Source organism: Mesocricetus auratus, unplaced genomic scaffold (genome assembly GCF_017639785.1).
Source record: "Mesocricetus auratus isolate SY011 unplaced genomic scaffold, BCM_Maur_2.0 Super-Scaffold_100003, whole genome shotgun sequence".
NCBI lineage: Eukaryota > Metazoa > Chordata > Mammalia > Rodentia > Cricetidae > Mesocricetus > Mesocricetus auratus.
The window spans coordinates 51,350,875-51,372,386 of record NW_024429188.1 but is presented as its reverse complement, the minus strand read 5'-3'; the positions used below and the strand labels follow the sequence as shown (position 1 = coordinate 51,372,386).

General features: G+C 40.3%; 1 protein-coding gene across 6 annotated transcripts in view; it reads right to left on the bottom strand.

The window, feature by feature from the left end:
• Positions 1-17,808, bottom strand: part of Pbdc1 (polysaccharide biosynthesis domain containing 1) — a 37,929-nt gene extending 20,121 nt beyond the window's left edge. For 2 of the 6 annotated variants that reach the window (XR_005876804.1, XR_005876805.1), the window contains exons 1-8: positions 17,626-17,808; positions 17,472-17,537; positions 16,331-16,390; positions 15,648-15,788; positions 14,511-14,622; positions 13,835-14,012; positions 1,212-1,388; positions 1,012-1,112 (exon numbers count right to left, since the gene is read on the bottom strand). Coding sequence is in view for 3 of the 6 variants with exons in the window: in XM_005086529.4 (XP_005086586.2) it covers positions 1,346-1,388; positions 13,835-14,012; positions 14,511-14,622; positions 15,648-15,788; positions 16,331-16,390; positions 17,472-17,537; positions 17,626-17,655 (630 nt within the window). In the remaining 3 variants the exon portion in view is untranslated. Of the gene's footprint in view, positions 1-1,011; positions 1,113-1,155; positions 1,389-4,679; positions 4,748-8,216; positions 8,266-13,834; positions 14,013-14,510; positions 14,623-15,647; positions 15,789-16,330; positions 16,391-17,471; positions 17,538-17,625 lie in introns of those variants that run through there. The other 4 variants (XR_001197521.3, XM_013125571.3, XM_021223316.2 and 1 more) reach the window with 4 other exon arrangements.
• Between the last annotated feature and the right edge of the window lie 3,704 nt (positions 17,809-21,512).

Genomic DNA, 21,512 nt, shown 5'->3' with positions numbered 1-21,512 from the left:
GGTTTCTGAGGAGGCAAGCTTGTTTCTGGAAGAGGCTGAAACTAGTGGCAGTACCTTCCAAAGCTGTCTCTTTTATGTGGAGGTCAGGGGATCTGTGAAACTAGTAGGTTTTTACAAACATCCATTGTGAAAGGGATTTGCCTGCAGGTTTAACAGTTAAATCTTTTGTTCAATAAAACAATTAGCACTAAGTCTTATTTTGGCTCATTAACAATTAGTACTAACCATCACAAGGTCTTATTCTGTAGCCATGGTAGACTTAAACTTGCTTAGAACCTACTGTAATTGCCTCCAAAGTGCTAGGTTTACATGTGTGGGCTACTGTGTTTAGTTCCAATTTTTACAGCTGTTACACACTGTTGATGAATTGGCCATTTTATCATTAAATAATGCCCCCCTTTCAGTTTTAGGTTCGGGGCTTCAAATCTATTCTGTTTGTCAGAAGCACAGCTGTCTCTTTTCCCTTTGTTTCAATTTGAGTGGAGTATCTTTTTCCATCCCTTTGTTTTCAATCTGTGTGTCCTTGAAAGAAAAATGAATTTCTTTTAGACTACTTATACCTGTGTCTTTTTAAAATTTTTACTAAGGGGCAGGTGGGCTGGCTCAGTTGTTAAAGGTACTTGCTGCCAAGCCCAGGGACCTGAGTTCAATCTCTGTGACTCACAAGGTTGAAGGGGGAGAAACAATTTCTGAAAATTGTCCTTTGACCTCTGCACATATGCTCTGACATGTACTCTCCCCACAATAAATAAATAAAACTTAATTAAAAATTAAACTAATGTTACTGGAGAAAACTGGGGAGTAACACATTGGGGGGGCCTATATATCACCATGGCAACTGAGGCTCTCCTTTGGGATTCTTAGTCTCATTAAGGAGGGAATTTAAAAATGTACAGGGAAGGAAGGGTGGTCAAGGACAAGTTTATTAAGCTTTAAAAGCAAAACGACAGGTCAGGCAGATGTCTGAAGGAGAGAGATAAAGCACAGAAAGAAGAAAAACCATGTTTTTACCTTTTAGGGTCCAAAAAGATTGACAAGCACCACAGAGCCAGTAGGAGAACTTCAGGAAAAGAGTGAAAAATCTCAGCGTGCCTGGAAAGAATGCCTAGACACTGACCAGGAAAGAAACAAGCAAAAGGAAAATTCACGCTTTTCTGAGTGGATGATACTTCATTTATTTCTGTCTTCTCTAGATCAAAGTTCCAACTTACAGGAGGGTTGGAAGCAGGGAACAGAACAGGTAGATTCATGTAGGACCCTTTGAGTGTTGCTGCTGAGTGTCCGATCACAATTCTGGTTTTGCAGGCTCTTGTGACATCTACCTGGTGCCAGCATCCAGGGCTTCCTAGGGACAGTCTGCCCTGCTAGCCTTGCGGGTGGAACTGGAGCTAACAAAAGACAAATTTTAAGAACATTAATAAGTCCTGCTACACACAAAACATCCTTTTTAAGCTGAGCAAAATTTCACTTCTATTAGATATAACTGTCCACAACATGGGGGACAGAGGCAGGAAGCACGGCTGGACTGTCACATGCAGCAGCAGTAGAGCAGTCAGAGCAGTTCCCCATCAGGACCTCGACTCAGGCCAACATGGGTCTGTGGCTTTGTTGCAGAAGAGAAATTCGGAACTGGCCAGTACGAAGCAGAGGTTGGGATTTAATAAAGATAACCTATTAGCAATCAATATAAGCTTAATCATAAGGGTTAACAGAGAAATAGGAGGCCAGAAGTGGTGGGTGGTACACGCCTTTAATTCCACCACATGGGAGACAGAGGCAGGCAGGTGTCTGTGAGTTTCAGGCCAGCCAACACTACATACTGCGGCCCTGTCTGGTGTTTGTGGTGGTGGTGGCGGTGGGGAAATCTCAGAAGGCACGATACACCTCAGAACATGCTTGTGTGCTTCTCTAAGAAAAAAGTTGCAGGGCTTTTTAAAAAGTTATACAAACCATTTTGATAGCTCTTGGAATTATTATCCTTGAAAGGTTGCCAAGGAACATAAATGAAATAAATCACTGGGTGGTTCCTGAGGGGCAGAATTACAATTGCCAAGGTAAAAATCTACATCATGAGGATGCAGGAAGGTAGGGTATCTTCACAGAACATAAGCTAACAGTCTCATTTAAATTGATAGAAAATGTCTGAGGAAAGAAACGAGGACTACCTGAGATCATATGCATCCAGACCTTGAGCCTAGTTCAATGTCATTTTAAACATAAAATACTTTTATACAAAAGATTACTGAAGAAAGGACTCAGTAAAGTGTTTACTATGCAAGCATGACAACCCAAGTTCAGACCCCCCCAGTACTTACATAAAAGCAAGGTATGGTAGCGTGTGTCTGTAACCTGAGCACTGAAGGGGGGGGGGGGGGGGGGAAGCAGACACGGGTAGATTCCTGAAGCTCACTGACAAAATCAAGGACCTTTAGGTTCAGTGAGGGACCTTCTCTATAAATATTATGAAGAGCAGTCAAGGAAGACACCTGACATCAGCCTCAGATCTCTACACACACACCAGCAAGACATGCACACACAGGGGAGAAAGCAGGGAGAGGGAGAGGGAGAGGGAGAGGGACAGGGAGAGGGACAGGGAGGAAAGGGAGAGGGAGAGGGACCACAAATGTTACTGAGTTGGAATTCTGCAGCCAGAGGCATTAATCTGAGGTGAAGGACTCCTTTTCATTTTCATGTTCCCTGAATTTTCCATGTCTTTTTGTCCTGCATCACCACTATGCTGAGTTCTCATTGTTGTTTTTGGTTTTCTTTTAAAGTACTGGGAATTGAACCCAGGGTTTCACTTATGCCCAGAAAATGCTCTAATAACACCTAGCTATATCCCCAGCAGGACATTTTAAATTAGATGTATTTACTAACTGGTACTTAAAAACAATTCCATGTAATGGGATAACATGGTATTTCATTAAATATATATATTCTGAAATGTTGAAATCATAGGAAACAGTTATCATTTCTTTGGTTTAAAACATTAAAAATATTCTTCTAGCTTTTTAAAAAGCATATCACTTTATTGTTATCTATAGTTACTCTATGTAAAATACGATGGGAGTGATTCTTAGTCACATCCTAATAACTTTGTAGGCATTGGTCAATACGCCTGCACCCTACCTCTTCCCTACTTTCCAGACTACTAGTATCACTATTTTAATTTTAATTCTGTGAATTCTACTTCTTTAGATTCTACTTATCAGCAACATGTGATTATTGGCTTTCTGTGGTTGGTTTATTTCACTTAACACAATAATCTACAGTTCCATCTACTCTCACAAGCAACTATATTTCATTCTTTCTGTAGCTTAATAGTACTCCTCTGTGTATTGTGTATATGTACTGTCACAAGTGCATGGACATTTTGGTCTACACAGTGAATTCCAGCCCAGTCAGGGGCTATATAGCAAGACTTTCCCTTAAAACAAACAAACAAAACAAAACAGAAAAAGCAGTAAATATGACAGCTACTCAACAATCAGTTGTAAAAATGACAGATGAAGTTCAGATCCACATTAAAAGTTTTGTTCTAATTGAAGATTACCTCTTTGTCATAATTGGCCAGTTCAGGATGCTCTAAACTAAGATTTTAAACTCTTTTAGATAGGTTGAGTGGGAGAAAGGTACTCATGGAGATCTTGTGGTTTGGGGATGACATCATTGTGCATGTCGAAAGTTTTGCATGCAGATATCTAATGCAGTAATTTGAAAGAGGGAAGAATATGGATAGACTGATGATCTCTATTGGACTTTAAGGTGGGTGTGCACGAGCACACACACAAAAAATCTTATGGGAGATTTCTCAATTGTTTTAGGTCCATGCAAATGATACCTGGCAAATAAGATGAACATTTTCTCCAGCTGCCCTTTCTCTCTTACATATTACTGATTTTTTGCTGTAGTTTTCTTGTATATAATAATGATGAACAAGTTAAGTAATATAGGAATTGAGACTGCATTCATTTCTACGACTGACATGCATATTGAGAGCAGTATTGTGGTAATCTTGGATGTCCAGCCACTTTTTGATCTAAAAAATTAGAAACACAAATCTTGGTGTTGAATACATGAAACAATAAGAGAACTGCCAGTGGAGATGATGTCACCCTCCTTCCTGAAACAACTAAAAAAAATAATAATCGAAAAAGCAGCCATTGTCAAGGACTAAGTTTCAGGAGATACAAGACCTTGCTAGTGGGGCTGGAGAGATGGCTCAGAGGTTAAGAGCACTGGTTGCTCTTCCAGAGATCCTGACTTCAATTCCCAGTAACCACATGGTGGCTCACAACCATCTGTAATGAGACCTGGCTCCCTTTGCTGGCCTGCAGGTGTACATGCAGACAGAATACTGTATACACAATAAATTATTAAAAACAAAGCAACAACAACAAAAAAACCCCAAGACCTTGCTAGTAAAGGAGGAATATCAATATTGGCTTTCGACCTGAAATGAAACTCTATTTCCCTGTAAATTTAAGGCAAATCTCATTTTAGCAATCTCCCTTCTTAACATCAAGGCTGTCTACAGAACAGAAAAAAAAAAAAAAAGGATCAACTAGACTGAGCACTGAACAATAGAGAGATTCAAAGAGACAGACAGGTAGGCAGGCAGGCAGACAGGCAGGTAGGCGGGCAGGCAGGCAGGCAGGCAGAGATCCAAAGACCCATACCTCTTGCATCTCCAGAAAACTAAGGATCAGTGTATTATATTTGCGCTTTATATCTGAGGAAACTAAGCCTAAGGAAAAATGGAGAAGAGTTAGAAGGAACACTGCAGCTCTCAAGTTTATAAAACACTCCTGTTTTCCAACCAAAGTTGAAATTATGTATTACATACCTGTGAGTTGTGTAAAGCACTCAGAAGGCTACTTCCTACTGTAATGCAAAGTTACACATAAACCATAGGCATGCATGCAACATGCAAGCAAGCATATGATTCACGCAGAACTTTGACTTCCAGAAATCAACAAGAATCAGGCCAATGAAAAAAAATTACTGACTTTATTTTCATGTACTGATTTGTAGCATGAATCTAATTCGTCTTAATTAAAACCCGGAGTTAGATATTAGGTGAAAACTGAAGATCAGAGAAGCAGAGGAGCCAGCCACTAGAGTTCTTACCTCTACGAAATCTCAGTCTGAAAGGGGGTGAGCTCCTGTCTTCTCCTGCCTTATATTACCAGGATAATGCCAAAGAGATTTTTCCCTTATATTTTCTTTTTAGAGTTTTGTGATTTTGAGATCTACATTTAGTCTCTGAGCTATTTATAATTTTCATAAGTGACATGTCAGAGGTCTGGTTCTCTTCCCATTTCCTTTTTTTTAACCCTTCCTCTCCCTCCCTCCCTTTCTGTGAATACCCAGATTCCCAATACCATTCACTAAAGAATCTTTTTTACCATTGTATGTATGTACATCCTTGAACACTTATCAAAAATTAGCTGATTATGAAGGTATACGTTATTGCTAGGTATTATGCTCCATTATCCTTGAGTCTGTTTTAATGCAAGTATCAAAATGTAAAAAGCCTTGTAAAAATACTGATTGATTCCAGCACTCGGAAGGCAGAGGCAGGCGGATCTCTGTGAGTTTGAGGCCAGCCTGGCCTACAGAGCGAGTTCCAGGACAGCCTCCAAAACAATACAGAGAAACCCTGTCTCGAAAAACAAAACAACAACAACAAAAAACTGAAATTAAAAGCAAATGGATGTCAATTATATAAAATAATAATTTTTGGGGGGGGAGTTTCGTAACAGGGTTTCTCTGTGTAGCTTTGGAGCCTGTCCTGGAACTTGCTTTGTAGACCAGGTAGGTCAAGCTCACAGAGATCCACCTACTTCTGACTCCTGAGTGCTGGGATTAAGGGCGTAGCTACCACCACCCAGCCAAAATAATTTTTATTATGACATTTTCATGCATGTATATCAAATTTTGTTCATATTCATCCTCTCATTTTTTTCTCTTGCCCCCACTGCTTTTCTTATACTCAATGATCTTTCAAAAAAAAAAAAACCCTCAATTTTTCACATAAGAGAAAGCATGTTTATCTGAGTCTCACTTATTTCACTTAATGATCTCAAGTTCCATCTGCAGAATTCCATTCTTCTTTATATCTCATTGAAACTTCATGGTGTATTGTGGTGATATATTATTTATGGTTTATTAAAGCTTATCTGAGGATTTAGAAAGCAAAGTCAGACTCAAGCCACAGAAGCCAGAAACACACCTTTAATCCCAGAACTCAGGTAGATGGATCTGTTAGTTCAAGGTCACACTGAGCTACAGTACGAAATTGATCCAGTCCTAAAGAGAAACAGCTCACACAAAGATGATCTCAGCATTTGGGATCACACACCTTTAATCCCAGCACTACAGAGGAATATAAGACGGGAACAGGGTCTCAGAGCTGGCATTCATTCTCCAGCCACATTGAGGATAAGGAGGTTCAGTCTCAGGATTCTCTCCAGCCATGCTGAGCAGAGGTAGCAGTCTGAACTTGGAGGAGAGCTCATGGACCAGGCCTTTCAGTGTGAGGTAGGGGTAAGAACTAATGACAGACTGCTTTGCTTTTCTGATCTTCAGCTTAAAGCTTGAACCCCAATATCAGATTCTGGGTCTCTTATTTTTCATGTTACAGTGTATATGCTACATTTTCTTTATTCAACATCAGTTGATGGGAATCAATCAAGTCTGCTTCTGTATCTTGGCTGATGTAACAAACATGGATATGCAAGTATCTAACCTATATGCTGACTGAGATTCCTTAAGGTATATACCCAGGAGCAGTACAGAGCATCACATATTATTTCTAGCTCCACATTGTGAGGGTCCTCCACACTGCTTTTCATACTGGCTGGACTAATTTATATTCTCACCAAAGTTCAAAAGCAAATAAATAAATAAAAATAAGATAAAACATTCCTTGCAGGATTAATACTGATTCTGAATGAAACAATAAGTACAAGAATTCTGTGTATAGTAGTGACTCAATAAGTATGGGCATTTTTATAGTTATTGATAATTACTAAAAACATTTCCATTATATAAAATATAGGCTGAACATGGTGGCGCTTTCCTTTAATCCCAGCACTCAGGAGGCAGAGGTAGGCAGATATCTGAGTTCAAGGCCAGTCTGGTATACAGAGTGAGTTTTAGAACAGCCAGGGCTACACAGAGAAACCCTGTCTTGGAGAAAGAAAATCAAATTTATTTTGTTTTGTTTTTTTGTTTTGTTTTTTGTTTTGTGTTTTTTTTTTTGTTTTTTTGTTTTTTTTGTTTTTTTTCAAGGCAGGGTTTCTCTGTATTGTTTTGGAGCCTGTCCTGGAACTCGCTCGGTAGACCAGGCTGGTGTCGAACTCACAGGGATTCACCTGCCTCTGCCTCCCCCCGCCCGAGTGCTGGGATTAAAGGTGTGCGCCACCAACGCCCGGCTAGAAAATCAAATTTGAATAATCTGATCCTCATATATTTTTTCTTTTAGTAATTAAAGACAAGAGACAAAACCAATGGCACTTGTATATTCTTGCTGCCTAGGTAAGATATTCTTTTTAATTAATCTGAGAAAAGAAAGTCTAATAACGGCTTGGAAAAGAGCTTGTTTCCCAAGGGCAAGAAGAATCAAATTCTCTGTAACATGAAAATATGACGGGGTAAAGCACGTGTGGTAAATATGTGCCTGTGAGTCTAGTACTTGGGAAACAGATGTAAGGATCATAGGCCAGCTTGGACTATAGAGTGAATTCCACATTAGCATGAACCACATACTAACATACTAAGACCTTGTCTCAAGAGTCAATTTCTGAGCCAGCCATGTTGATACATACCTGTAATCCTAGGCCCTGGAAGCCTGAGGCAAGAATCACCGTGAGTTCAAAGCATTTTGGAAATGGATTACAAGGTGACTGGTTGAGAGTCAAACCCAGAAGATTCATTTCTAGACTGTTCTTTTAGTCACTAGCAACAACTTTTGCTAAATAAAACACCCATAGTCTGAACATTATTTTTATAATAGAAGAGAATTATAGCCCCACCTGTGGTGCTTATGTTGCTATATATCTGTAAAGTAAACTAGAAAACCTAGCCTCAATGAACCCTTTTAAAAATTTATATTTCAGGAGTTACAACGGCAAGACAGCTGAATAGAACTTTCCAATATTCTTACCCTCCCAAAAACATGACATTCAACTACTATTCACACATCAAAGTACCTTAGCAAGAGTTCATCAATTGAGGTGACAGCTTGCAGCAAGCAGGTGGCTGAAGTGTGGAAAGAAAGGAAGACGTATTATATTAAAGAAGGACGTGAGGGTGCAGTTCGCATGCATCACCCTGTGTGTAGCCCAAGAAGAACAGCAGGAGTCGGGGAGGGAATGGAACAGATGGCGGCAGGACAAGGCACCAGACCCCTAACAATGACACTCAGTCAGGCAGGCCCATAGACCCTGCACACTCATGTTTCAGACCCACCCCAGGCTCTAGGACAGGCCCAGCCTCCCGGCCTACACCACTGAAAAACCAAACTCCATAGCCTTAGACTGTAGGCCAACCCCAGTGTCAGGCTAGCACCATACTGCCGGAACTCAGGTTCATTCCAACACCAGGCTAGCTTTTGAAGTCCCAGACTCTAAACCAGCCCAGGCCAGTCTGATGGAGACCCAGATTCCAGGCTGGTTGCCACACATACCAGCTCTTCCTTTTCCAGGATCCATACTAGTGCCCACAGCTCCATCCTCCAGAGGGCTGAGGGTCCAGGCTCATCTCAGCAAAGCTAGCGTTGAGGCCAGCCCCAATTGTCCTTGGTGTCCAGTTTATCTCCGTGAACTCGGGTCCTATGTCTGCCTTGAGAACACAGCCTATATTCCCTTATCAAACAGGCTAACTGCAGTGACCAGAAAAACCATGCTATTACCCATAGGTACAGTCTAAGGCCAGTCCAATGGACCTAGCCCTCAGGCCAGCACTTAAAAGACTCACCCACCCTCTATAGCTGAAGTGTTAGGCTGGCATTCACAGACTAGACTCTAAACTGTCTCTTAAGGACCTATGCTTCAGGCCATACACTGACTAGGCTGGCCCCAAACTCCAATATATCTAAAGTCTAGGCCGCTCCAGTAGTCTCTGGCCTCCACAGACACAGGCTCCAGTCAGGAGTGCTTCAAACTTGCTACCACAACCTCAAGTTCCAGGCCTGTCTAGCCCCAGACAACTCAGGCAGGGCCATCAACAAAACTAAATGGACCCCTGGCCTGCTTAAATTGCCACCATGCTGTAGAAATTCTAAACCATATTCATCATAAAACATTGTGCCAAAGAAAACTATTTACAACTGAAGTTATTGAGTAAGTGTTGGGGAGATGGTTCAATTGCTCAAGTGTTTGCCACACAAACATGAAGACCCCAGCCTCCAGGTAAAAAGAAAAGGCCGAGTCAGGAAAATCTCTAGGGCATGCTGGCTAGCCAATCTAGTTGAGCCAGTAAGCTCCAGGTTCAGTGAGAGATCCTGTCTCAAAAAAATAAGACAGAAAGCAACACACACACACACACACACACACACACACACACACACACACACACACACAGCCATTACTGTTGCAGGACAGTAGTGGCGCATATCTTTAATCCCAGCACTATGAGTTTGAGCCATCCTGGTCTACACAAAGCGAGTTCCAAGACAGCCAGGATTAAGTGATATATATGAAAACATTCTAATTGCAAGCACATTAGCATATTTCCATTAATGAGTACAGGACTTTATAGTGTAGGTTCAAAATGATTCTAGATTATTTTGAATGCAGTTTATATTTCTAATCCTTCGGTAAAGGCCATCCCTATGTTTAAACTACAGTTTCAAAATAAATGATGGCAGTACAGTGAAAGCTTCTACGTTGCAGGTATGCTTCCTTCAGTCATCTTCTACTTTTTATGACAAGGTATTACAAAATCATTGACTTAAACCTATCTGTCCTCCTGCAAGTACAAATAATTGCTGTCTTGTTTTTTCTACCTCTAAAAGTTATTGAGATAAATAACTAGAGTATTGCCCAATTTTGAGTAAATCAGATTTCTATGTCAAGCCTGGCTCAAATTCAGAGTTCAAATCTCAAACTTCCTGGGAGCTAAGTTCAATGCTACCACCTTCTAAGAATCCCCTTACCTCCAATTTCTAGTAACATGCCTCCCCACTTCCTTCTGAGCTCTTTCTAGCAGTACCCTTAAAGTCCATATTCCTAGCCTAGGCCTAGTGGTGCATGTCTTTATTCCCAGCACTCAGGGGGTAGAGACAGGAGGATCTCTGTCAGTTTGAGGCCAGCCTGGTCTACAAAGCAAATTTCAGGACTATAGAGATATCTTGTCTCAAAGAAAAAAACAAACAAATAAACAAACCATCTATACATACAAAAAAAAAGCCCGAACAACAAAAAAAAGTCCGTATTTCTATTGACAGTCTGTTCAAAGCAGTTTAGGATACTTTTTGTATTATGTTCTTCAAAATTCTTCAGCTTCTACCCACTGTCTGATTCCAAACCCAACTTCTAACTTTTAGGTATACTCTGTAACCAACTACCATGTTTTAGGCGTGAAACAACATCCTTTTTTTTTTTTTTTGGTCTATGAGTTAGGACTCCAGGAACAGCTTAACTAGATTCTCTGTTCTGGGCCCCAAATCATACTGCCAATCTCATCACGGCTCTCTTCCACCTCACTAGTAGGCAGAATTAAGTTCCTTAGAACTAATTGGAATCCTCATTTTCCTGAGGGCTGTCAGGCAGAGAAAAATGTCACCTTCAGTTTTCCTTAAGACCCTTTCCTCTCAGACCATGGCTGTTTGTTTCTACAACAGAACACCTTCTGTTCTTGTCTCTTTTAAAGGACTCACTGATTAAGAAGGACCTACAAGATAGTGCTTTCTTTGATTAACTTAAAACCAAATAAATAATCAGCTGGGCGTTGGTGGCGCACGCCTTTAATCCCAGCACTCGGGAGGCAGAGGCAGGCGGATCACTGTGAGTTCGAGGCCAGCCTGGTCTACAAGAGTGAGTTCCAGGACAGCCTCCAAAGCCACAGAGAAACCCTGTCTCGAAAAAACAAAAAAAAAAAAAAAACAAAAAAAAACAAAAAAACAAATAATCCACAATTTAGGAATGAAATCTCTTTATATTCACAGTCTTTGTCCACATTAAATGGCAGGGAATTACATAGGAACACTCATGACAAAGGGAGAATATTGAAATCATCTTAAGATTCATTTATTCTGCCTACTCTTTGCCCTCTAATCTGGGAGTTGCCTTAAACTCCTGCCCTCTTACAGTCCATCTGCCTTCCCTTCCTTCCGCCCTTCCTTCTTAATTTCCGTTTTTTATCGCCTGCTCCTTGGGAGATGCCTCTTGCTTCAAGGCACTCTGATTTTCATGTTTCTTATCCCCTATAAAATTGAACTGTCAGCCGGACGTTGGTGGCGCATGCCTTTAATCCCAGCACTCGGGAGGCAGAGGCAGGCGGATCTCTGTGAGTTCGAGGCCAGCCTGGTCTACAAGAGCTAGTTCCAGGACAGCCTCCAAAAGCCTCGGAGAAACCCTGCCTCAAAAATCAAAAAAAAAAAAAAAAAAAAAAAATTGAACTGTCATTAAGCTCGTTGTTCAGCTAGTGAACAACCTTTTATTATTTTTTTCCCCACACAATATGTCCTGATTATGGTTCTCCTGCTTCTCCCCACAGCCCCTCCCATGTAGATCAACTTCCTTTCTGTCTTTCATTAAGAGATACTAATAAAAATAAAATATAATAGGATAAGACAAAAACTAACAAACACTTTGGAATTAGACAAAACAAATAAATGGAAAAGAGCCCAAAAGAAGGCACAAGAAACAAGAGACCTACTTATTAGCTCACACAGGAATCCCATAAGAACAGTAATCTGGAAACCATAATATACACAAAGGACCTGGTGCAGACCTGTGTATGCTGCCCCAGTCTCTGTGACCGAACTGCAATTTTATATGCTCAGTAACTTTTCTTCCTCAACTTCTAAGATGGTATATATGGACAAACAACTGTAAACAACTAGAGAAAATTTACACAGTATAGATTTTTTTTTTCTAAATAGCCTGGCTAATATGAAATGAATGAAATTCTCCTATTTCAAAACTATCCATTTTTATAAAAGGAAAATTTTATATTTTTGGTTGTGAGCCTAGCCTTTAACGGCTGAGCCATCTCTCCAGCCCTATAAAAGGAAAATTTTAACAAATGTTTGAAATAGTTTTAAGAGTTTGCCAAAGAGAACTTAGAAAGAAACCACCCTTTTGCTTTCTATACAAGTGCTATTGCTAATTGCATGATTTTCTTTTTACTTCTTATGTATAGCACAATATATCAATTAAACTTTTACTTTTCTCCTGTGTTTACTAAGGGAAAAAGGTCTTTTTTCCTTTCTATATTCCAGTAAGCCCTTTCTTTTCTCTTTTTGGTTTTTCAAGACAGGGTCTCACTGTGTAGCCCTGGCTGTCTTCCAGGCTGGCCTCAAATTTGGAGATCAACCTACCTCTGCTTCCTGAGTGCTGGGATTAAAGGCATACACCACCACCACTGGGCAATAAATCCTTTCTCATACAAGACTGCTATGGTTCAACTAGAGAGAGTACCGTCTGTATGTACAAAAGTGTCCTTGTTCACTTGCATTTTCAGTGATCAAGCTCAGGACGTCTGGGGGCTCAGGAATCTTCTTCATATACCTGTGCAGACGACTGAAGCCTTCACTCTAAACGGCTTCATTTGAGAAGAAAGCGCCCCCCTCCCATATCAAATCAACAAATGTTTGTTGTGTGTCAATTAAAAATACGTGTTTTTGCCCACGTTATAATTGGGATGTCACTTTATCAGACTTACTTTACATTATAAATACTATACTAGCATTTAATATTATTGGCCAATTTTCAGATAACAACCAAGCTATCAGAGAATGAGCCAGGCAGAATTCTGAGTATGAAACTAGACTGACCTACATAGGTAGCACCAGGCCAGAATGGTCTATATGGTGAAACTGTCTCAAAAACAAGCAACAACAAAGACTGACAAAAATTCTCTAAAAGAAGGTGAAGGTTCTTGCTTTTCTCTAATAAACCTGACAATTGAGGCTGCTATTCCCTCGAATATCTATTATATCTTCCAACACAGCAAAGGAAATCAGAGAGCTACACCACAAAGGCAAAAGCTGATTCTTTTTTAAACCATTTATTTTGAGACAGAGTCTCACTCTATAACTCAGGCTGGCCTCCAAGTCATGCAATTCTCTTACCTCAGCCTTCCAGGTGTTGGACTTACAGGAACGAGCCACTAGGCCTGGCTAAGAGTCAGTCCTTATCTGTGGACTTCTAATGGCGAAACCAGACACAAGCTAGCACATTAAGAGCATGTCATTACTGAGAACAGTGAGAAGAATTAACAGACAGTTTTATATGAGATACGGTGATGAGATTATATACCTGATTTTTTTGAAGTGTCAAATAAATGTAAATACTTGCCCAAATCAGTCATAAATAATACAAAGAACAAGAAATTTATTTACAAATGTCTTACTTCAACAACAGTTACAGGCATGAAACGGCATCAACCAACAACTAGCCAAGAGACTTCACTAGCTGTGTTTAAGCTATTACGCCCAGAGCAGCTTCTCTTACGTGCTGGAAAGATGTCCTTCCGAGTCCTCCATTTGTACAGGGGTAATCATTTAATCAAAGGGGTCTGTGCACCTGATATGATACTCATGGGTTCAGCTGAGTCACATGATTCTTGGCTTTCTTTTTCTCCTCTCTGGTTAGTTTCTTACTTTTCTTTGTTGACTCCTTCCTCTTTTTCTCCTCCATTATCAGCTCCTTTCTCTGCTTCCTCTTCTTTATTGCCAGCTCCTTTCTCTCCTTCTTTGTCCTGGACACTGACGGAAACTGCTTTGTTATAGCCTTCTCGGTTTCGAGCGATTTCAATTGCAAAAAACTGAATCCTGGGTGCTAAAAGGTAAATAGAATTGATTGTCCTGATTTGTGGTAGTCATGTATACTGACGAGAAACCCACAGGCAAATCTTAACGCATATGAAAGTCATTCAAATATATGAGCTAGAAATCTTGAATTCTGGGGCTGGAGAGATGGCTCTGAGGTTAAGAGTGCTGACTGCTCTTCCAGAGGTCCTGAGTTCAATTCCCAGCAACCACATGGTGGCTCACAACCATCTGTAATAATGCCCTCTTCTGGCATGCAGGCATGCATGCAGACAGAACACTGTATGCATAACAAATAAATAAATAAATCTTAAAAAAAAAAAGAAATCTTGAATTCTAAACTATTAATCAAAACATGTACCTCTCTGACAGTTATTTAAGGAAACAAACACCATCTTGAAAGATACAAAAAAATAAGATGCTCTCCAAGGTAACTACACTTGTTATTGATTCAACAGTGAACCCAGACTCCTCAATCAGACGTCATTGCTAGAGGCAAGAAACTCACCAAAGATGGTGTTCTCCTCGGTATAGCCCTGGGAACAATCCAGTCGCAACAAAGTACCATAGTTGTAGTCTTCTACAATCCCTTCAAATTTCAAGCAGAATGGCCTCCACTTCTATAAAGGCAAAAACATGACACCTTAGCTGATGAATCTAAGAGTCTAATGTACTCAAGCCAGGAAAGAGGTTTGAGCTTATCCCAGTGGGAATAAAAGCCAATGCGAAAGAGACTAGTATTGAGGTGACTGTCAGCTTTATGGTGAAAACTGTACTACATTTTGGTGCTATATGTTATGTTTTTAGGCTGGTGTCCCCCTACACAACATTAAAATGTGATTTCTAACCGGGCAATGATGGTGCAAGCCTTTAATCCCAGCACTCAGGAGGCAGAGGCAGGTGGATCTCTGTGAGTTCAAGGCCAGCCTGGTCTACAGAGTGAGTTCCAGGACAGACTCCAAAGCTACTCAGAGAAACCCTGTCTTGAAAAACAAACAATCAAAAAACAACATTAAAATGTGATTCCTATAATGGATCTCTTTTGTTTTCAGTTATCAGTCAGCTCAAGGCAAAATGGTTATTAATCCTTACCAAAGTATCAAGGAGACATGTTATACATGTTCACTGAATAAGGGGCAAGTTCTTAAAGATCAGTGACAGCCTGCTAGGACTTCAAAGTCTAAATTCTTCATTAACCAAGAGCCCACTTTTAAGGAAAATGTTTTTCCTATTATAATATCAGTGTTCTGTGTCAGTAAGAGAAGACCACATAAGCAAGAAACACCATCTGTATGCTATCCAAGATCTATGATCAATGTCCCCCTATATTCCCTGTACCCTATTAACTATTCCATTACCGAATCTTTCCAGCTAAATTTCCTGCTAAAATAAACCATCCCTCCTCTCCACTTAAATGAATAGGTAAATGAGATAGTTGAAGTGCCCAAGATAAGGAGAGAAAAAAGTCTCAATGAAGACAAAAAACGCCTATGACAAAAAACAATTCATTCCATAACTGACTCAATTTATATAAAATGCAGGTGGTTCCTTATTGTAAGTCATTTGAGAAAAATTTAAGCTTATATAAAAACATTCAATAAAAATCATTGGCCACATGTTAGATAACGTTTAAGAGGATACTTACCTCTTTAGCTGATTCTGATTTGAGTTCTTCTGGATCCAATACATCTACCTGGAGCTTCTCGAAATTTTCACGGAACTCAGAGTAGATTTGGTCATCTACTTTGGTAAGTTTCAGGAACTGAGGGTCAACTGATGAAATCAGCTGCCAGACAATAAAACAAACATAAAGATACTAGTGACTAATTTTACTCCCCCACCCCACACCCCAGAAGTGCCACAGCATCAGGAAACTGTATGGTTCTCAGGACAGAAGATTACTTTAGGCACTATCAACAACTCAGGTCTTGGGAAGTCATTAAAGTGGTTTTAAGAGCCAAAATAAGTCTCTCTCTCCTTTTTTTTTTCTTTAATTTTTTTTCCCTTTTACCAATTTGGCAATTGAATGAACCCTTCAGCCCTTGTATTGCCTGGCTCTCATTCTGTGGATTGTTCATTCATTCAACAGACATTTAAGTGTCTGCCTTGTATGGTTCAGTTATCTTTCCTCCAGGTAGCAAACAACAGGGGGCAGACAAGCAGAGCTTATCATCATCAAATTCACTTCTACCCTTGTTACTGGGGTAAGATTTCTTTGGTAGTTAAAGTAATCTGCAAAGCTTAATAGTTTAAGTTGCTGAGAACTATGATTAGCATAGCATCATATACTAAACCTATGACTGCTGTGTAATGAGGAAGACAACTCACTTTGTAATAGACTTCAGCATGCTGCATTGCTCTAATGGCCCAAGCCATCTCAATATCAGGCTGCAAAAAAGGAAGAACATCAGCTTAGATATCTCTCGGTCCTGTAACGGGTAAGAAATTAAAGGCACCTTGCTAAATCTCAAAAGGCCTACAGAAAATGATGTTGTTGTCAAGGGATAAAAGCTGATCTAAAAGATCTGGCGACATGAACCTTTTGCCCTTAAGATGACCAAAAGAAGCTATCAAACAGAATAACAAAAACAATGAACCCCTGGATATCTTTTCCCAGCAGCTAGTGAAAGTGTGGAAAATCAGGACTGAATTAATAAACTATCAAAGTTACATTAATATATCCACCTATACACCTCAGAGTTGTTTGGAGGACAAAAAATACTTTTCACTTTCATGACTGAAACATGTTATACTCATCATGTTTATCAGATAGCCATTTTTCTACTCTGTAAAACCCCAGAACAAATGATGCAGCTATATTATAAATAAGTCTGACCAAGTACCCACTAGCTGTTCCATTGGACTCTCCTTTCCCAATCAGCCTGTTGTCTCTTCCTAAGGCCAGAAAAATCCATCGGCATATGCACCTTCCCACCCGAAAAAAAGGAGTTTTCCCATTTTTGAATCTATATTTTCTGTCCACTTACATTTTGAGCGTTCAGTTCAAGTTACACTTCTCTGATAAAATCTACAGCCTCCATCCTTTCCTGAGTCACTCATCTAGTACACATTACATTCTGATTTGGGAGGTATTACTATTCCTGCTGCCTTTTTTCTTATCTCTCGACAAACAGCATGTGTAAGGGTTTAAATGACGCACACCACAAACAAGTGCAACTTTGCTGCACAATGGGATCATTCAACGCCCTGTAAAAACAGGCTTTGCTCCTCTTCCCCCAACGCATTCTGATTTGATCGTATACGGGCTGTAATCTGGACATGCTGGGTGTTTAGACGCCCACTTTGACAAGCATTAGAGTCCTACATAAATTTGTGAACTACGATTAGACTGATGTGAAATCAGGAACAACTTTTGGTTGCCGTGGGGATCTCTGAAGAAGACAACGGGAAAAGAACATATAATTTAGTACCAGGGCATGGGCGGGAAGTGTAGGTGAGTCATACTCACGTCGTTGCCATACGACTCGGCTGGGAGAGAAAGAGCATGGGCCACGGACACCACTTCCCCAGAAACCTGAGAAGGAAAAGAAAAAGCAGGACTGAGCGAACGATCGCAACTCCCCGGGTCGCTCGCTCACCGAGCCCCAAGAGCAGCATCTTACCAGCTCTTCGCTTTCGCAGGTGGTATCCATATTACAGCCACGTTAAGTCGGGCTTTCCGGAAGTGGTTTGTTGCGCGTGCTGCTTAAGCGTGGATTGAGACTAGTAGGGCGGAAACGAAGATCGTTTTCTCCTTCTGAGCCTGCGTGCGCCCTCCCTTAGCAGAGGAAGCGCGGCCCCGCCTCATCCGGGCCAAGCAGGCGCCTAGGTGGCTTGCTGTTGCCTAGCAGCGCTATTCCTTTATCTGAGGTGATTATTCAGTAAGTCAACGGGGAAAATATATTGCATGAAAAAAAATTTAAATAAACTTTTTAAGTGATGCTGCTTTTAACTCCCCAGTATTCTGTGTTCCCAGCAGAAAGTCCAATTCGCACTCCATTCCAGCACGTACACACAGGCACGCACTCACACACGCACACAGGCAGTAAACCACTAACAAGCAATTATAGGCTGGACAGTGGAATTTGCGATGAAGAAGAATTTGCTACCTGCTTTGGAAAAACTACCTAGAGTGAGGTAACAAGGAGGTGAGCATCATCCTATACTGTGTGAGCTGAGTCATGATGGGCGCTTAGCCAAGCAGGTCGGAAAGATTTGAAGCAGAGGACAAAGGTATTAGTGAAAAATGATCGTAAGACCTTGCAAAGAACAATCTAGCTGGAGCAGAGTGCAGTCGGGACTTTTGTGTCGTGAGTTTAAAGATATATATAGATATATATATGTATATATATACATTTGTCTTTGTTTTTTTGTCTTTTTTTTTTTTTCTCGAGGCAGGGTTTCTCTGTGGCTTTGGAGGCTGTCCTGGAACTAGCTCTTGTAGACCAGGCTGGTCTCGAACTCACAGAGATCTGCCTGCCTCTGCCTCCCAAGTGCTGGGATTAAAGGCGTGCACCACCAACGCCCGGCTGTCTTTGGTTTGTTTTTGAGACTTCGCCACTCTCATTTCCACAGTGGCTGCACCAGTTTGGAATCCTAAAGACAGTAAACAAGAGTTCCCATTCCCACATCCTCACCAGCATTTACTGTCAGTTGTTTCTTCATCTTAGTCATTCTGATTGTGGTAACATGGAATCTCAAAGTTGTTTGAATTAGCATTTCCCTAACTGCTAAACATGATGAACACTTTTAAAGATAATTCTTAGCCATTTTTCCTCTCTTCTTTTGAGAATTCTCTATTCAGATCCATAGCCCCCTCCCCTGCCTTTTTAAACTGGATCATTGGTTTTCTTTTTTTTTCTTCAAATAATCTGTATATTTTATCAAATGAATAGCTTCCAAAGATTCTCTCCCACTCTGTGGTCTTTCTCTTCACTAGCTTATTGTTCTCCTTGCTGTACAGAAGTATTTTAGTTTTATGAGGTCTTATTTGTTAACTGTTTGCCTTAATTCCTAATTGAATGAAGTCCTGGTCACAACATCTCTTCCTACAACTATATCTTGTAGGGTACCACCTATGTTTTCTTCTAGCATTTGCAGCATTTCATATTTTACACTGAGCTTTTTGAACTATTTCAAGTTGATTCAGGGGATGCATATGGGTCTAACTTCAGGCTTCTGCATATAGACATCCAGTTCTCTTAGCATCATTTGCTGAAGATGCTGTCTCTTCTCCACCATGCATTTTTGGTATCTTTCTCAAATATCAGATGGTTGCAAAATTACATGCACTAATGTTTGGCACTTCTATTTTGTTATATTGATTTGCTAGTTTGTTTTTATTCCATTTCTGTGCTGTTATTATTATCATCATTATTATTATTGTTACTGTAGTGCTGAAGTCTTACCACATTATGTAGTTATACCATTCTTTGGTATATGTCCAAAGGACTCACTGTCCTGTTTTATAGCTATTTGCTCACCCACAGTCATCACATTCTTCATAATAGCTAGGAAATAGAAACAATCTAAATGTCCTTCAGCCGATGAAAGAATAGTTAAAATGTGGTACGTATACACAATGGTATTCTATGTCAGCTGTAAAGGAAAAATGAAATCTATGTACAAGTGAATGGATGAAAGTAGAAAATACTATACTGCATGAGGTAATCCATACCCAGAAAGACAAATGCTGCACATTCTTTCCGATTTCTGGTTCCTAGTTCTGAAACTTCCTGAAGTTACCCACTGAAACCAGGAGTAGAAGGAGCTATAGAAAGCAGGAGAGTAGGATGAACTGGGGCATTGGAAAACTGAGGGTACTTTATCTGGTGGGAAGGAGGGCAATCCAGAGAGATAAAGAACATTAAAGATGATTGAAAAATCCATAGAGAAGCATTAAGTGTATGTGTGTATATACGTAATTTAAATGAAAATGTAAAGGAAGTTACATCATGTGTGGCGATAATGCTCCCCAAAAACCATAGAGTACCTAGCAAAAACCCCAGTGTCAGGCATGGGATGTTGATCAGGGGAATTCAATAGACTTCCAAAGCAATAAAAAGATGTGGAAGGTTAACCTGAAGACAAAATTAAAAGCAGACCAGCTTGAAGGTGGTAGGTGATAGAAAAGAAAACACTGGCAGTTGAGAGAAAGTTTGAGAATGAATAACACCTGCTGGGCCAACTTGATGTGGAGAATAAAAGAGAATCAGTATCCCAGCGTGAGCCCCAGGCTTTAGAACAAAATGTGGAGGGGGATATTACTGAATTAGAAGGCACAGGAGGAAAGATGAGTGTCATTTGACAAGTTGAGTTGGAAATAGCTTTTTGGACTCATATAGAGTTAACCAGGCAGAGCGAGTTCTGAGCAGAGATATAAATTTGACAGCAGGCGCTGTTTAATTGTGCTTTCACAAGGAAAATGTTAAGACTCTAGAAGGCAAAAGGAGACAGGACAAGGGCATAAGCATCTACTAATAGGCAAGAAAACAAAGACTAAACAGAAAAAGAGTTGTCATTGAGTCGTCAGCAAAGTATAAGGTAGAGTCTCACAGAAGCCAAGGGATCAGAACACTTCTAGAAACAAGTGGTGAAAAAGTGAACACCCTGAATATACTGAGGCCAGAAATGCTGAGCGGTGACTGAAATCACATGGGAGTGGGTTAAGTGGGCAGGGGCGACAGAGATGACAGCACCCATAGAAAATTCTGAAAAGCTGCAAATAGGAAGAGCTAGCAACTCTCAATTATTGTAAAGGACACATAACTTAAAATTATATTGCTTTGTCGGGCAGTGATGCCGCACGCCTTTAATCCCAGCACTCAGGAGGTAGAGGCAGGCGGGTCTCTGTGATTTCAAGACCAGCCTGGTCTACAGAGCAAGTTCCAGGACAGCCTCCAAAGTCACAGGGAAACCCTGTCTCGAACCCCCTCCCCCAAAATTGTATTGCTTTAACCATTTATAAGTAAACAATTCAAAATTGTTACATACACTCATGTTTTTCTGTGGCAGATCTCCAGCATTTTTTTTGTTACAAAATTAAAACTCCATGCTTACTAAACAATACATTCCCGTCTCCCCTTTTTCCAAGTTCCTGAAATCACCATTCAGTTTCTCTGAATTTGACAATTAGGTGCTCCATATAGGTGGGCTCATGCAGTTTTTCTGTTTTGTGACTAGCTTATTTCACTTGATCTAGTGACTAACAGGATTTCTGTCCGTTTTAAAGCCAATGATATTCCACTGTATGTAAACAGTATGTCGTATTTATCCATAGAGAAGCACTTGGATTACCTTCACCTTTTGACTAACTGTGAATAATGCTGCTGTGAACATGAGTATGTAAATACCACCTTGAAATGCTGCCTTCAGATACTTTCCAGGTTAGTATGATTAATCATGCGCTTAATGGATCATATTTTTCAACCTTCCTGTTTATGCAAAGAACCTCTGGGACTTTTAACTTTATTATTTTTAGTTTGGAGAGACTATTAAGAAATTGGCCTTG